Below are 19,351 nucleotides of genomic sequence, written 5' to 3'. Positions count from 1 at the left end.
AAAAAAAAAAAAAAAACATATCCATGTAGTCTTAATGTAACTTAACTGAAAAGTATACCAAAAACAACTTAAGACTAGTCACCTCTGTAAGTAAATGACTCACTTGAGTGAATACAACCAAGACTTATCCTATTTAAAGAGTGATTGTTTTATTCATCAGAGAAAAACAGGTTTATAGAGAATCACCGAATTACTAGAATTCTGAAGAACACTGAGAGTAAAACTATAACTTGCACGTTTCCACCATCTGCTGTTCACTACCTCTGTATCCGGAGTTCCTTAGGATCAAAGGGCAAAACTCCTTCTCCAGAAACTTCCCCATCTTCTCCAGCCTTTTTTTCTCGCCTGGCAATTCTCTTTTCTTCACGTCGATATTGTTTCATTAACTGTTTTTCTTGTTCAGATTGAATAGTGACTTGACATCCATAATTAGGCTTTGAATTCTCTCCTAAAATCTTTTTACAACTATCTGTGAAGTAATTAAAATATATAATGGATTATAAATTTCAGATATGACTTAACCTTTATGAAAGATATTTTGCAGTACTATAAAAAAATAACATAAACCAATTTGCTAACAAATCACTTTTTATAGCTGGTTTACTCGATTATATATTTTAATGATCACTACATAATAATGCATAAAGAAAAGTAAGCAAATTTTTCTTCTAAAAATTCAATACTACAATGATGCTAGGATCATATAATTTTTGACAACAGCAGGAATGCAAAATTTAAATTTCAGTTTTGAAATAATTTGCTCATATTTCAAATATTTAATTATAAATTTTAGTTGTTACTTACTATTGTGTGTTAAAGTAACAATCTGTTATAAATTAAATACAACTTTGCCCTAAATAATCAGCCTTGCTATACTAGATTGTTATACATTTACTACTTTTCATAACTCAGGATATCTCCACAGAGAATGGTCAAAGCAATAGCCCTGTCTTACAGAAACAGGATGTGTGTTTCTGTGTTTAGATGTGACATGATGGTCAAAAGAAAACTTGTCAAAGTAAGTTCTTTCCTTCAATCATGTGAACCAAATAATCAACTCAAGTTGTCAAATTTGTTGGCAAACACATTTACCACTAAGACATTCCCTGGTCCAAAACATTAAAAAAATTTAAGAGAAATAGTCTCAGTTAATATAAAACAAAAATCTTTAAAATATAGAAGTTAAAAGTTTGTTAAAAGCTTTTAGTTTAAATATACAAAATTTTCACCAATATAGTTAATCATAAAATAGTAGCCACACTAACAACAATGCAATATAGAATAAAAATAAAATCCATTTGAGAAGACTAAAAAACATTTCAGATCAGACTGGTGCTTCAAATATACTTTTTAACAATTTAAATTTAGTCTTTGCAGGCTGGGAATATAGTTCCATGGTAGAATTCTTGCTGAGCATGTGTGAGGCCCTATTTCATTTTTCCTGCACTGAAAAATGAAATAATATTTAATGTTGATTAAGAAGGACAATGCTTCTATGTTATCATTATAGACTATACTGTGGAAAGTGAGAATACAAATTAGCATAAATGGGAGTACTAACTCATCTTTATGTTGACACCTTATGGCTTTTAAAAACTAATATATATCAGTAGTAACATTTGGAATACTAACCAAAAAAACCACAAATTTTTCAGAATTTACAAAAGTGCAAGACTGGACCATGAACTTATTCCATTTATAGTTTTACATTTATGGTAAAAATAGTTTACAAGCAACCAGGGTTTAAAAGTTCTTAATCCCTGCTGTTTTCCCCCAGTATGCCTTGCACACCACTATGCAGATGGAATCCCTGTGGAGCAGGACAGAGTAGAACGAGATGCTCTCTATCTGAAGAGCTCAGAGCCCCATAAAAAGGCCAAAGTGCTAAATTCCAAATGTCCAAGTTTCTAACAATCTTTTCTTTTAACATTTCAATAATTTTATTGAAAGGTATATTCTTTAATTCCAAACACTATGGTAGTTGGTTAACTTACTTCTGTGCATTCAAAATACACATTTCCAAAATTGAAGCTATCAACCTTCTGAGAGAACTGAAACGTTATCAATGAAACATGGTTTACAAGTTTAACAATATAAACACACTGTCTCCCTGGTTTATTTTTAGTAGGCATTTATTCACTACACGACAAAATGGTTAGATCCACTATTTATGCACTGAGGCTGCACAGTGAAGAAGCTGCCTCCAATTCGGCCAGCATGGAGAATGTGAACACCACCTTAGTGTTCTTAAATTACAGCAGTGGCTCCTTAATTTCCTTTAAGATACAGAGAAATTTCTGCTGATAAAGTCACTTTCTTTTAGAAGCAGTGGCAGTTTTAAAAAAACAATCTGCAGTTAAAACTTCTGGAGCTCTTTATAAAGCCTGAACTGAGTTTAGTGCAAAAAAACTAAATTTCAGAGTGATAATTCATCCAATTATTAATACAGTAGAAACAATTTTTTTCAAATGAGACTACACTGAGGCAGAATTCTGTAGAATTTTTCTTTTACTATGGATACCAACCATCTGTCTTCTAGAAGAAATATTAAAGGCAACAATAAATTTTCAAAACTGTGAGTTCGGCTTTATATCAAACACCTACAAATTTAAATGTAATTCTCTTATAGCAATAAAAATCCCACCTCTAAATTCTAAACTAGCTATTATTTGGTTATGGGTACCGAGAAACTATTTACTGCTTAAAATATTACACCATATAATGTCTAAGAAGTACATTTGTGAAATGTTGGTTTTGATGTGAAACTCATAATAATTTAAATTCTGAGATTTAAATTAAGTTTATTATCTTCAATATCACCTAAATATATACTGATTCACTCTAGGAAGTTGAATCAACTTTAAAGTGAATGTTCATAGTTATATTTCACATTTATGTCTTCAGCCAGTTTTTCGTGCATAGGAGAATTCAAATCTAACTAAGCCTAGAATCAGTTTTCCTAACCCCGAGACTGTTATGCCAACCTGATGATGGGCTGAGGTTTCATAGCTGTAGTAAGGGAACTCACAGATGAGCTGCAGGAAAAGACTTCAGGCAACAGTTTTTGTTGCCGCTGCTGTGATACTACTGCTTAAGCAAACAACAAAATCCACCTTAACAAAGGTCTGCCTAAATATTGTTAGCTCCTCAATGTGGACTGGGAGAGAGAAGCATATGAGTGTCAGAGAAGAACTTGCCAGAGAAGACCAAGGTTCAAACAGTCATCCTGCAACTCCAGCCTTCTAAGAGCATTTATGAGGGTTGGAGGAACCTGAGAAGTAATTCAGGTCATGGCAGCTTTTGTCATGCTCTTTAGGAGCCATCACCAGGGGGAAAAAAGGCATGAAGGAAAGGTAAGCATAGAGAACTCAACATAGATAGGGGTGTTAATTCCATATGCTCTATAATTAAAGGTATGTAATTCCATATGCTCATGAGATTTTAAAAACCCTATTAGTAAAGCTGACAAGGTAGATCTGACTAAAAGTGTCAAGAAATTTCATTTTCATTTTACTATTTGAAACCTGAGCAACCTATGCCATATCTCAGGTAGCTTTTATTATTTTGTTTCTTATCCAACTCTCCATAATTTGGTGATGGTGGTGGTGGGGTTGAAATACATATAACACATGGTATTCCAGGTGTTTCTTTAATGTGACAGTTATAGAGCAGGTTTTACCTGTACACACAGTTTACAGGGTGTTACATTTGGTGTACAGTTGTGTCACGTATTTGTTTCATGAACTTCTATATCTCAGTTTTATATATAATGGCATCAGTAATATTACAAGCCAAAGAGCACAATTACTTATAATTTTTTTAACCAACAAATCTTTGTTTTAAAACATGTAACTCACTCTTGAATTTTATAGAGGTATAAAGAAACATGATTGTATTTATTCCTCAATTCTCTCCTCCAACTTCCCCCATAGTCTCCCAAACATTCCTGCCTCCAAACTTCAGGTTTTTCAGATAACTAATCAAGTCCAATTAGTCCTGGCCCTGTGCCCACAGATTTTTCTCTGAGATTACAATTACTACCAGACTCTTACCTTGGAGAACTTGAAACTTATGATCACTCGAGGAATTAAGGAACCGATCTACAATGGTAATTCTGTTCTGCAGTAGCTTCTCAATCAGATCAAGTCCTTCAGGTCCCAGCAATTCAAATAGCTTTAAAAGAAAATAACAAAATAAGCTTTTACACATTAAAATCCTATGTCACAAAACAATGAAGTCAAACTAATCATACATAATAAATAAGATTTAAGAATCAACCTGTAAAAGAAATTCTAGATACAACCCACGTCTGAAGAATGGATACAGAAAATGTGATAAATCTACACAGTGGAATACTACTCACTGATTAAAACCAAAAATATCATGAATTTCACAGGCAAATGGATGAAACTAGAAAATATCATCCAGAGTGAAGTAACCCGACCCAAAAGGATATGCATGGTATATACTCACTTGTAAGTGGATATTAGCTATAAACTACAGAATAATCATGCTATAATCAACAGACCCAAAAAGACCAAACAACAAGGAGGATGTCTGAATCTCTCTCAGAATATATAGAAAATAGTATAGTTTTATTTGAAATGGACTAAGGAAATAAAAGATCACTTTCAGAAATCATAAATATGAAGCATTTAGTATATATTAAGAATATTAAGTACTTATCATAGTAAAAGTTATTCACAAGTACCGTAAAGAATATTAGATACTTATCTTAAAAGCTATTCACAAATACTGTAAAGACTGTTCTATAATCATAACCAGTATACTACGAAAGGATTAGAATGCTTTATTTTGTAAGATATGTTTTCAATAACACCTATTAATTTGCATTTGAACAAAATGTTGAAACCTTAAACTTCCTAATGTCCTCTCACCAGAAAACAGTTTCTAAGACATGACATCTTGCATGAATCTAGGCCACCGATGTTTTTCTTTCCAAAGCCACTGGTCTTTCATCTGAGTACTAAGTAACTGTAAACTATCCATAGCTTTTGAGATATCCCTGATATCAAGTCTGTCTTTTTTCTCAGCTTTTCTTACTTTCAATTTCAAGAGTTCTTTTATGCATTGGAAGTCATTTATTCTGTTTCCCTACCTAACAAAAATATTTATTCAAATTTCAGGTACAAGGCAATGCAGAAGCCTGTACGTTACTAGATAACACATACTCAACACGATAGCTAGGGCTACCAACTTAAGAAGGAAAGGAGTTTGCTTTGTCTTGAAGTTCTGGCAGCACTATGACTTCCAATGTGAGTAGCACATCATAAAAGGACAAGACCATTGTCACAATAATCCAGAGTAAGAAGCAACTGATACAGTCAGAGAGACATGGATCTGGCTCCCATTCTCCTTCAAGTGAACTTAATTCCTCAAGACTCCCATAGTCTTACTCCACAACACCATTACTCTGGTGAGCCAACCTTTCCCACGTGAACTTCTGGGGACACAATGTGTACTCAAACCATACTAGTCTGCTCCTGAGAGTGCCTTCACTATCAAACATGGAATCAAACACCCACAAGTTATTCCCGAACAACTGATTCAAGTGTTTGCAACAGTAACTACCATATAAGGGATTAGCGTTAGTAGCGAATATCTTCACCAGGTCATATTACAGGCTTCAAGATAAGCCTTATTAATACATTCCAAAGAGAAGTAATCCAAAGTATGATCAGTAAACAATGAAATGAAACTAAAAAACCCTTAAGACAATTTAAAAAATTCTTAGATATGTGCTAATTTAATAACCAAGAGTAGTAACCAATTGATCCAAAATTCAGTACAATACGTATACATTACGGTGCCAATATGAATAAGTAAGAGACAGCTGGAAGTGGATATGATCAAGTATGCAAGCATGAAAAATATCATGAGTAAATTAAGAGCAAATTTTATGAAGTGTAGTTAAAACAGTGCTTAAAAGGAAACCTATGACCATACATTCCCTTTGAAAAAGCATTCTGATCCACTTCATTTTCAGATCCACTTCATTTTCAACCTTAAGGTACCAGAAAAAAGGAAAAGCAGACATAAAAGAAAATAGTAAGCCCTGTGCACAAATAAATGAACTATAGCACAGAAAAACAATAGAGAGAATCAAGAAAACCTGAAGACTTTAAAACTTTAGCAGGATTAACAAAGGAGGAAAAAGACTAGAATGAATTCTGCATTACAAAGATACAATATTGAAAAACTAACTCCAGAACTTACAGAGCATCTGTATAGACTTCCAGCAAGAGAAAGGATGATTAGTGACCAAAACCAGGCCCCACAAAGACAAGGTTCAGAATTTGTCGTCAGCCAACCAATTTACGGAGAAATTAAATTCTACTGATGGCTTCTACTGAATCTTTATAAAAGGTTAATACCAATTCTTAACACTGCACAAATTGAAAACATGCAAAAACTTTCTCAGCTGATTTTTCTCAGAGCCAATACTAGTGATACCCAAATCAAATGCATAACAAGAAAACTATAGATCAATGACTTTAGAATATGGAGATAAAGAGTATCCATGAAGTACTAGCAAACTAAACCCAGTAACATAATCGAGTGTCTTAACTCAGATTAGATAAATGGATAGACAGAAACACAGAGGGCAGACATTATGATAAAGTGAAATCAATGCAACAAATACAAAGCGGACCCAATAGGTGGGAAAACTGACCAATAGGAATACCTATCAATAAATTTAAAAAATTTGCACTGTTAGTTTAACAAATGAGAAAAAGACAATTTTATTTTTTCATGGGAAAAAAATAAGTATACTTGAAGGGAATTCTATATCTTCATAAAAGACAACAATGAAAACTCACAGCTAATTATGGTATTGTTTCATAAAAGATCAAATGCTTAGCCATGAAGATCAGAAATAACACAAAGTCTCAACTCACCACTTCTATTCAACACTGCGTGGAGGTTCTAGCCAGGGCATTTAGGCAAGAAAAAGATATATAGGGCATCTAGATAGAAAGAGAAGAAATAAAACTATTTATTCACAGATGGCATGATCTTGCATACAGAAAATACTACTGGAACTAATATTTTCTCCAAGAATGCACAAGATGATATAAATATATAAAAATCAAATGTATCCTGTACTAATAATGAAAAATCTAAAAATGAAACTAAGAAAATAATCCCTTCTATAATGTCATCAAAAATTACTGAGGACTATTTTTTTAAAGGAAGAGTAAGACATTTCCACTGTAACTACAAAATACAACTGAAAGAAACTAAAATCCTAAATAAAAATCAGTATCTATGAACTAGAATACATAATATTGAGTTTGTTTTTTTTTTAATAAAACCCATATTACTCTAAGATTGAGTGCAATCTCACTCAGAATCCCTGGTGACTTCTTTGCAAAAAGCAGCAAGCTAACTTTCAAATCCATACAGTATTGGGAGAAACCCAGAATAGTAAAAAGAATCTTGTGAGGATGGAGGGAAGGACAGTTTAGGATTCAGAGGTCCCTAAAACCACACTCACAACAATGTAATCAAAACCAAAACCATGCCATATTGGCATACAGATAAACATAACAAACAAGAGAAAACAACAACAATAAAAACCCTTCATGTGTCTGTAGAGGATGTATTTCTGGCTAGTGTCAACGCAAGGGGAAGTCTTTCAATAAGCAACAATGGAATAACCAGAGCAACGAGGGAAGAGGAAGAGAGAGGAAGAGAAAGAGAAAAGAAAGAACAAAGAGGAAGACTATCTGAAACCACAAACAAAACTTAACTCAATGTGAATCAATGGTCTAACAGACTTAAAATCTAAAACTATAAAACTCTTACGAGAAGACATAGCAGTAAATCTTCATGAAAAGGATGCTTAAATACTACCTCAAAAATATTATCAATAAAAGACAACGAAAAATAGACAAGTTCATACTTCCAAGAACACACTCAAGAAAGTAAAAGGACAATGTATAGAACAAAAGAGTATTTTCAAATACATATGCAACAAGAAGCTTCTGTACAACATAAATAAATCATAGCTCAGGAATAGTAAAAGAAAGTAAAAACATAAAGCATTAAAGTTTCTCTATGAAATACTCATGACTGCATATTAAGCATGATGACACCCAATAGGATATAGTCTTGAGGAAAACACATTAGTGGATTAAAGATTGGATGGCAAAAAAAAAAAATGAACAAAAGCCTATGATTTCATAAAATGAATTGAGTAGAAAAATGCTATAATTGCATGTATTTGCGCATATATAAGAACTTAAAATTTGTACACGTTAAATATATGCAAAATTACATCAATAAACCTATAAAAAAAGATGCCCATGAGCCACAACTGCTTGAAATAACAAGATTAATCTAAATATTGCTTAAGACTTAAGATATGGCCAGGAAGTGGTGGCGCGCACCTTTAATCCCAGCATTTGGGAGGCAGAGGCAGGCAGATTTCTGAGTTCGAGGCCAGCCTGGTCTACAGATTGAGTTCCTGGACAGCCGGGGCTATGTGAGAAACCTTGTCTCAAAAAACAAAAAAACAAACAAACAAACAAACAAAAAAAAGACTTAAGATACGATTGAAAAAATTCCCTGTATGAGAAGTTTTCCTACTATTCTTTGTATTCTTTGTACAAGTTAATGGGGATCACTGTATTTCAACACATGTATACAGTGTGAACCAGTCTAATATAGTTTTCTGTTTTACTCATTTCTACCCTACACCACCTCTACATTAATTCCAACTTTTCTAAAAAAACATTTTACATGAGTATTTTGTATTGTTGTTAGCTAGACACACAATCAAGGGTAGAATTAAAGAACTTTCTACAGAAAAAAGGATGGGATAAGAAAAGTAGGAAGGGATGAAGGGAAGGTATAACTTTAAAATATATTTCTACATCATTATCCCCCATGAAACACACACACAAACTATAACAGGAAACACTATATAGATGGATGGATGGATGGATAGATGGATGGATGGATGGATGGATGGATGGATGGATGGATGGAAAGATGGATGGATGGATGGTATGGACTAGTCTTAAGATTCTGTGAATTTTTAAAATGAGGTCATTTCTTCTATAAGAAAATAATCCTGCCAGAGCTAACCTTGCATATTCATATCCTTAATCACTCAGCTACTTAATACAAACTGTGTTTCTTGTTCACAAATGGCAAATTCTAGTAGAAAACCACTATCTTGCAATCCCATCAGCATCCTTTCCAGCATCTACTGTTACCTGAGTTTTTAATCTTAGCCATTCTGACTGGTGTAAGGTGGAATCTCAGGGACATTTTGATTTGCATTTCCTGATCACTGAGGACTTTGAACATTTCTTTAAGTGGTTCTCAGCCATTCGAGATTCCTTTGCTCTGAATTCTTTGTTTAGTTCTATTGAAGGTTAACTTCTTGAGTTCTTTATATATTTTGGACATTAGTCCTCTATCAGATGTGGGATTAGTGAAGTTTTTTTTTTTCCCAATCTGTAGGTTACCAACTTGTCCTACTGACTATGTCCTTTGCCGTACAGAAGCTTTTCAGTTTCATGAGCTCCCATTTATCAATTCTGGATCTTAGAGTGTGAGCCACTGGAGTTCTGTTTAGGAAATCCTCCCCATCCCCCCGCCCTGTGCCAATGAGTTCAAAGTAGAAGACCAGCAGTCGCAACTATCCTATACCCTGAAATCTCTCAGACACTGAGCCACCAACCAGGTAGCATACACTACGTGATATGAGGCTCTCAACACATATAGAGCAGAGTACTGCCTAGTCTGGCCTCAGTAAGAGAAGACACACCTAACCCTGGAGAGACCTGACACCCCAGGGAGTGGGGAGGTCTAGTGGGGTAGGGTGGGGGAGACATCCTCTTGGAGATGGGAGAGGAGGAATATGATGAGGAACTGTGCATACCTAGAAGCTAATTTCTAATGAAAAAACGTGGAATAATTAATGTCCAAGACATTCTTAATAACACTCTATTCTTCTTAATAACACTCTTTAAGATCCCATGATTGACAAAAGAAGCAAATTAAAAAACTATTCGGCTGTGAATGCATAGTTTATGTAACTTCCAGACATAGAATCTTAGCTGAGTTCTGGGATAAGAGGCTATGAGATTTAACAGCAATCCAAACTTATGTTTTCTGTACCACTTGCCACATCTATCCACTCCAGGAGCAGGTGGGAACACTTCCTCACACAAATGTCTGCACTACAAACTAACTTGGCACTGACGGTGACTATTTGCAAAGGTATAGCTGCCTGGGCCATTGTTCACTGTTCTAATACAAGGACCTGAGGCCACAAAAATAAATAGGAAAGAGGGAGAGGTTAGCTATTTGTACAGACAAAGAAATCTGTATCAAAGAAATTTATACAACACCGAAGAATGCAATAAAAGTGTGAGCCTACAGGATTAGATAATAGATAAGCTAATATGCTTCCCTTGGCAGTTTGCTACTATTGTTGTTTTGCTTTGCTTTGTTTGAAACAGCAAGTCTTTCTATAAATCAATCTGATCCAAAAAAGGTAAACAAGATGAAAGGCCCAGGTGAGGATGCTTGAATACCACTTACAAGAGGGAAAAAATAGTCATGGGAGGCAGAGAGAGGGAAGGAGGAACCTCAGTGAAAGAAGGGAGAGTGAGAGGAATGGGAGATAGGTCACATGTGGGGAGAGAAAGAATAGAGGTGCAGATTTTGTATAGAATGAAGAATGAAAAGAAAAACTAAGCTCCGCTACTAAAATCACTTTCAGGATAAGATCTATTGCTGCTGAATATCCCCAATCCAAAATGTTTGCAATCAGAAATGGATTGATTTTAGTTGCTTCAGACTTGAGAAAATTTGCATATGCATGTAAAATAGCTTGAGAATAGAACTAAAGCTTAAACATAGAAAGTCATTCGTTTCATCTGTACCTTACATATGTAGGCTCAAAGTACAAAGAACCGTTTAAAAATTACCTAATAATTGACTATTAGTTTTTAAGGAAATAAAGGAAAACATAACAACTTATAGGGAAAAATATATGATACCATTCATTTTTGCTTCAAGAGTTTTTCCAAAGGAAACATGTTTGACCATAATATATGCATGAGGAGCTAGACTATATCAAGTGAAGCCCTACTTCTAAAACAAACAAAAAGCAAAAGTATTTGCCCACTGTGTGAAGATAAATCAATATTTAGGATAACCTTTTAAAATTATAATATGTAATTTTTAAAATTTTACTTTAATTAGTTATTTTCCTCATTTACATTTCCAATGCTATCCCAAAAGTTCCCCATACCCTTCCCCCCCGCCCCCCCGACTCCCCTACCCACCCACTCCCACTTCTTGGCCCTGGCATTCCCCTGTACTGAGGCAGATAAAGTTTGCATGACCAATGGGCCTCTCTTTCCACTGATGGCCTACTAGGCCATCTTCTGATACATATGCAGCTAGAGACACGAGCTCAGGGGGTACTGGTTAGTTCATATTGTTGTTCCACCTATAGGGTTGCAGACCCCTTTAGCTCCTTTGGGTATTTTCTCTAGCTCCTTCATTGGGGGCCCTGTGATCCATCCAATAGATGACTGTGAGCATCCACTTCTGTGTTTGCTAGGCCCCAGCATAGCCTCACAAGAGACAGCTATATAAGGGTTCTTTCAGCAAAATCTTGCTAGTGTATGCAATGGTGTCAGCGTCTGGAGGCTGATTATGGGATGGATCCCCAGGTATGGCAGTCTCTAGATGATGCATCCTTTTGTCTCAGCTCCAAACTTTGTCTCTGTAACTCCTTCCATAGGTGTTTTGTTCCCAATTCTAAGAAGGGGCAAAGTGTCCACACTTTGGTCTTCGTTCTTCTTGAGTTTCATGTGTTTAGCAAATTGTATCTTCTATCTTGGGTATTCTAAGTTTCTGGGCTAATACCCACTTATCAGTGAGTACATATCATGTGAGTTCTTTTGTGATTGGGTTACCTCACTCAGGATGATGCCCCTAATATGTAATTTTTAGTCAACTCTTAATTTCATAAATTGTGTTAATCAATAGGAATTTTTCAATCTTATTTGCAAAACTTAGGACTATCATCTCATGAATCTGTTAGCTATTAAATATAATTTTAAGGAAAAATCCTTAACCCTCTTGTCATGTGTGACTAATAGATACCACGTTAGACAGCGAATTCAAAAAAAATATTTTCATTAATGTAAAAAGCATTGACATGTAAGATATTTTTAGACTATGGCGAAGTACTGTAACACTCATCAAATATGTTTAAACTACACAGTCTGACTGTACCCTACTCAATCTGTTTATAACAGTCAGTGGTTTAGGTTATGATTCACTCTGTGTGATATACCTTATGAGTCGAACAACAAATAACTACCACAGCATGTGATTCACCATTATCATACACATAACTTTATCTCCTTAAATATATAACTCATACTCATCCATTTCTACTCTTTCCCTAATTCTTCACAAGTATTTATTGTTTCATTGATACAATTTCATATAAAATAAATATTCATGTCACTTATATTTCAGTATATTTGAAACCTGTAACAATTATTATAATCAATTATGAAAGATACAGGAATGAGTACTTGCAAACAGTTTTGGTTTTTTAACTGAAACCAGGGCCTCATCTATACTAGGAGGCATAGTCTTTGTACAACTTATTTAATCATTTATTTAGTTGATCTTGAGACACAATTTATTTAAACTTGTAGCCCAGGCTAGGATCAAATTAGCAATTTCCCTGCTTTAAGAAGTGGTAACTGTAGACATGCCATCACCAAGCCAGACATCAACAGATAAAATATACAAGTACAAAGCTCACTTCCACTGTAAAGCAAATACAACTAAAAAGTGGATATAATAAGACCTTCATGATTATTTCAACTTTTTTAACTAAAGAATGGAATAGTCTCAGAGGCCTCATTAGTTAAAATAAATGCATGATTTATTAATAAAAACTAAACCATACATCAAAAAGTCATAATAAAAAGCAACACTACCAAAAGCTGATTTCTTAAATCAAATAAACATTTTTTTAAAATATGAGAAGAGGGCTGGAGAGATGGGTCAGTGGTTAAGAGCACTGACTGCTTTTACAGAGGTCCTGAGTTCAATTCCCAGCAACCTCATGCTGGCTCACTACCGTCTGTAATGGGATCCAATGCCCTCTTCTGGTATGTCTGAAGGCAGATACAGTGTACTCATATACATTAAATAAAATATGAGAAGAAAAGTAGAGATTTGGAAAAAAATGACTAAAGGCTATTGAGAGAGATAGAAACAGCAATGAATTATTTTGTAGCAAAAGGATTAAATATTGGGACCAAGTAGCTATTTATATGGAAACATACAGTTGTCAAACCGAATTTAACAATGAAACAGAATGTCTGAATAAGCCAGTAAGTACAGGAGAATCTGGAATGATACGGAATTCTGACCTCTGATATAACTATAGAGGCCACAGTAGCATTAAATGTTCTCGGAAAAAATACCTTTCTTACAGAAACTTTTCTGAAAATAGAAGAAAGCTTCACAAGTTTCTTGTATAAAGTTCCAATGTAAGATTTTAAAAGTAGATAAATTATAAATTCTCTACTGAGGCTAGTACACTAAGCAACATATAAGGATCTAAAACCAACTTTTGACAGCATAAATAATTTCTTGAGAAAAAAAGAGAAGAATTCTGATTCTCACAAATTAAAGAAAACTACTCATCAACTTCTATTTTAATTATACAGATATGTATTTTAAAGCTTAAAAATGTTCTACACATTAAAGTAATAAATAGCATGTGTTAAAATTACAGTAAGCATAGTATACAAGCCAAAATTATTTAAGTTTTTCTTTGAGGTAATAAGCAATTTTCAATTTGCGTATGTGATATATAATGTGACTGCCCTGATTTTGTTTTGTTTTTTGTTTGTTTGTTGGATTGCTTTTGTGTGTGTATATGTGTGAACTTCACACAAGCTATATTTATCTGAGAAGAGAGAACCACAATTGAGAAAATCTTTTCTTATAATGGCCTATAGGCAAGCCTCTTAATTTCTAATTGTTGTGGGAAGGCCCAGACCATAAAGAGCAATGCCATCTCTGTGTAGGAGGTTCTGGGTTGTGTAAGAAGCTAGGCTGAGCAGGCCAGTAAGCAGCACTCCTCCATGACTTCTGCTTCAATTCCTGCCTCTTGGTTCCTGCCCTGACTACTCTCAGTGATGGACTGAGATCTGAAAGTTGTAAGCTGAAATAAATGGATTCCTCAAGTTGCTTTGGACATGGGATTTTATCACGACAATAGAAAACCCAAAACAGTAATAATAATAATAAAAAATAAGAAAATGTTAAAAACACAAGCAACTCTGAAAAAAACTCTGAATCTATGGTTCATGTAGAATTAAATACTGAATAAAAAACATAGGTATATATAATTTTATATATTAATCCTCATTTGGTTTGTGGCATACACTATATTAAAGTCACAATGAATATAAAAATGATCATGAAAATTAGGACAGTATTTGTTTATCTCAAAGAAAAGTGCAATGTAAATTATTGCTGCCTGCAGAGAATTATATAAATTATATTTTCATAATAATTAATGGCCACTATTTATAGGTATTTAATCTAACATAACAATTTAGCAAACCTAAAGCCAAAGTCATTTTTCAAATTTAATTAAAACAACTTGAAATGTGAGCAGGATTTATTGCCATATACTAGAAATAATGAGATGGGCAGGGTGGTTCTTTGGCTGAGAATAGCTCCCATAGGCTCATATAATTGAATACTCACTAGTTAGTGAAACTGTTTACAAATGATTAGGAGGTGTGGCCTTCTGAAGGAGGTGTGTCATTGGAAGAGGGCTTTGGGGTTTCAAAAGACTGGCACCATTCCCAGTTAAGCTTCCCCCACCCCATCTGTTTCTTTCTGGTGTATCAAGATGTGATCTCTCAGTTGTTTCTGTCACCTTGTCCTTGCTCATTACCATGGACTTTAACCAGGAACTGTACAGCCAAATTAAACACTTTCTAAGTTACCTTGGTCATAGCGTCATATCATAGTAATAGATAACCAACTTTGGCAATTAGTAAATTTAAGCTAGGTAAAACCTATATGATTCAAAGTTTAGTTTACATTTTAATACATATATTAACAGTTTCCTGATTTGTAGAAAGGAAATAGGTTAACTTTATCCCAAAAGATATTTACAATCATAAGAGTGAACACAGATAACTGAACACAACGGTCTACTGTCTTTAATACTTATCTAAATGCTTACAACATTTTAAGATTACCTGCTTACAAACTGGTATTCCATGTGCTCTTCCAAGTAAGTCTGAACAACTTTCATTCTATCAGATTTAATTTTCTGGTTCATTTTCCTTTTAAAATACAGACATACTTTCATGTGTGTGTGCACGTACACACACACACACACACACACACACACACACACACTGAAACTTCAGGCAACACAATGGTTTTGGATTGATAAACTTTGTTAGGTTGCCTTTTATTTTAAAAACTTTAAGAATTCATCTCACATAGTAAAAAAAAATTAATAAACTTAAAGTATCACACTGAACACTATATATATTTCTACATTTACATCTGAAGAGATACAATTTATCTTATTACTCTAAAAGGATTAGAAGTTTACAATGTTAATAAGGCAATAGTTCACAATAGCTTATACTCAGAAGAACATATGAGAATCTGGTGAGAATCAGACTGACATGACTTACAAAAATACAACACAATACCATACTTCATACTATACATAGTACAGTGTACGTGTGCAGGTGTGTATGGTGGTGGTAGTGGTGGCAATGATATATGAAAAAATATGCATTCAATATAAGGAGGCCATGGGAGGATGTCAATGTCTTGCTGTCCTGTAGTAGTTTCCTTGCAACTGAAATGTTTATTCCATATTGCATAGATCTTTAAGACAAAAGATAAACAACTCAAAAACATCATAAAGTTCCTGAAACTGACCAAATTCAATAGGTCCCTCCCTCTCAGAATAATCAATTAAGGCCAACTGAGGGACACTCTCAGACAAGTCAGACTGCAAAGGTAACTAACTCAGACTTGCAGCACTGCCTCGAAGAGATTTAGACCAACTGAGTCACTTGGAAAGTATACTCTCAAACCTGTTAAGCTGCCTATATACTGTACATTGTGCTCCAAGCTTCCAGCTTTGTGAGCAGTCACCAGTGCTGGGGTGGGCTTCGGTGATTCAACTGTCTTTGAGTCATTTCTGCTCCTGTAAATAGTAACCCATTACCCACATTCCTATAGGTAACGCCAATAAAACTCACTGGTTCACTAAACTGGACTTTGGCGGTGTCCTTATTTTGGCTTGCTGTGGACTCCCCATCTGTGGAAACTGGACGTGTATGCACGTAGGTGAGTCTCCCAGAGAAAGTCTTGTCACATAACACTTGATCTGTCACTTTCTCCTTTACTCCTCTGAAATAGTCTTTCACTAAACCTGGAGCTAGACTGATAAGCAGCCAGTCCAAGTAATTCCTCTGCCCATGCCCATGTTCTGGCAGCAGGTTACAGGTCCCCGGGGCCGTGCTCATCTCTTATGTAGGCCCTAGGAATCTGAACACAGGTCCTAATGCTAAAATACATCTCAAGTGCTCTTACCACTGAATAATCTCTCCAGCTACCAACAGTATTTCTTACGAAGTAATGTTTAATATAATAGATTTAGTATTATTTGGCAAACATGCAGAAAATAAATTAAAACATTAATTTTTTCTTTTAATTTTGAATAAAACAAATAACAATAGTACTATAGATCAAAGAATATCAGTGTGTATTCCTGGCACCTTAGAGAATATAAATAGGGTTTTAGAACATAAAGTTTAGACTACTACATTAAACCATGCTAATTACTATCATAAAAAGTTCAAAGACACTGGAATCATGTGTGATACAAATAAATAAAGAAAAGAAATCATAGTTTTCACTCAGAAGATAATCTAACCAAATAATTCTCACTTCCTGGGATCAGGAAAAATCCAAAGAGATAGATTAGGAAATGAACATACTATGGGTCAAGAAATACCATCTGCATAGCTGCAATACATAATGCTAACAGCAAATGTCAGGTTACAAATGCTACAGAAAGTGGCATCTGTACAAACGCAAGCCAAAACCGTGAATAAATTCAAAACTCACTGTTTCCTAGGAACTAATCACACAGTAACTCCACCAATATTTACACTGGCATTAATTGTGCTGCAAATAGCACTTAATGTTGGACTACTACTACTATGTATACTCCAACAGACACAGACCATGCTAGACTCTCAGATGTCACTTGACATTTCTCAATATTTCAACCAGCTCTTGAGTACTCATCTGAAGGCACAGATATAAATTTATTTTATAATTTGGTAAGGAATACAGTCAAAACTCTACTATGTTCAAACATTACAGTGCTAACATTTTGGGAAGCATTGTGCCAGATGATATAATACCACAAATGCTCACAATATTACAAATATTCTGAAATATTCACAAAGTCTTGGTAATTTGCCTACCATGAAGATTACCTGGCTTTAAGGTTTTTAAAAAGGTCTTCAACTCTTCAACTCATGCTCTTCTCCTAAAAATATCATGGAAGTTGAAGAGACAGCTCACTGGTTAAGAGCACAAGACTGCAATCACAGACTATACTTCAGCTTACAAACAAAGCCCATATAACAAGCCTGGTATAGTATAGTATTCCTACCTCCATGGGAAACAAAACATAAGACAGATCTCTGGGGTTTATGGGCTTCAAACAACAAACAAAGAAACAGAAGCCCTAGGTCCATGGAGAGAGGCTGCCTCAAAGAAATAGAATATTAAAAAGTAGGGTGCTCTACAACCTCTTCTAGCACAGATGCAGACACACAGCTATGTACATACATATTCACAAATAAATAAATGTATGTACGTATGTACATATGTATGTTTACTAATAGATAGCATACTAAAGCAATGGAAGGTATACAATGGGGGAAAAGTCCCAGAATTGCTAACCTTGTCTTGTTTTGTGACTTGAACCTAAATTGTGAATTGGGGCTCCATTTTTTTAGTTGTTTGTTTTACATAAATTTTCATCCAACAACATGGCGGCTTGACAAGGGATCATATCCAAAAACCTTCTAGGTCTGTGTGCTCTCGATAGAATGACACACCTTTAATACCTGTGGCTGGGATATAGTCATGTCCTCCAGGTTAGTCTGTAGAAAGAAGCTTCCATGTTTGAAAGTGCCCTCTAATTGAGAAACAAAGTGATTAGGAAGATTTTAAAGAATGAGTCAGAGATAGGATATGCCCAACCCTTATAAGAATGGCATGGGCAAAAGAACTGACTTCAGAGAGCAGTGAAATGAGAGACATTCAGTTTGGAGCAGTTCAGTTCATGGAGTTTGGAGGAAGATTTTTCCAAGCAGCAAAGCAATTCAATGAGAAGCTAAGAGAAACCAGTTTGAATCAGTCAGTCTGGAGTGAGCCTGAAGAGCTGAGTTGAGCTAGCCAGCCAGAGTTCAGAAAGAAACAGCTTATTTAGCAGTAAGTCTCAGAGACAATTATATCTGGCAAATAAAAGATACTTTTACAGTTTGTTTCTATCTTTGTCAGGAGAGATAGCCTGATCGAAGTTCATACACAGTAGTCATTTAAAACATGACAGCTTCACTGTTACTGCTGATCCTTTATACTAACTTCAATATAGGGGGCAGTTTCAGTTTTAATAATTTTTAAAATAATTAATTCTAATAAGTTAGACAATTTTAAAAGCTTTTGTAATTATAATGACAATAGCCTGAAAAGAAAAACTACTCAGTCAAGGGTCAGTTAGTCACTAGCCTATATTCAAAGCTAGAAAAGCATGCATTAAGGAACAAAAAATGTCTTCAGTACAAAAGTAGCTTCTTCTATTATTAAGTGACATGTAAAAATATGCCTATATAGTTCCAATAAGTTTCTACAATAGTAGACAACGTGACTATTTAAAGGCTAGGCATGTGACATGCAGTCCCGGCACTCCAGAGGAGGCAGCAAGATGATCATGAGTAGTTCAGAGTCAGCCAATACTACCTAGTGCAATCCTGTTTAGGAAAGTAAGGGCTAGAGACAAAGCATAGTGATAAAGAGCTTCACTAATCACGTGAAAGGACTTAGATTTAATCACCAGGACCACTATATAAAAAAGATAAATGAAAATTAACTTTGCTATATACAATTACCCTTTTAACTGCCTTCTTCACTGGCTTATGCGAGAAATAAAAGTAAATAGTGGAAATATCTGAATTCAATACCCAAAACCAAAAAT

General features: G+C 34.7%; 1 protein-coding gene across 1 annotated transcript in view; it reads right to left on the bottom strand.

Moving 5' to 3' along the window:
* Ascc3 (activating signal cointegrator 1 complex subunit 3) overlaps nt 1–19,351 on the bottom strand; it is a 268,769-nt gene that overhangs the window by 216,741 nt on the left and 32,677 nt on the right. The window contains exons 5-6 of the mRNA XM_021173819.1: nt 4,053–4,173; nt 262–469 (exon numbers count right to left, since the gene is read on the bottom strand). Coding sequence (XP_021029478.1) covers nt 262–469; nt 4,053–4,173 — 329 coding nt within the window. The remainder of the gene's footprint in view (nt 1–261; nt 470–4,052; nt 4,174–19,351) is intronic.

This window comes from Mus caroli, chromosome 10, assembly GCF_900094665.2.
Source record: "Mus caroli chromosome 10, CAROLI_EIJ_v1.1, whole genome shotgun sequence".
Lineage (NCBI taxonomy): Eukaryota > Metazoa > Chordata > Mammalia > Rodentia > Muridae > Mus > Mus caroli.
This window is presented reverse-complemented; position numbering and strand designations above follow the sequence as displayed.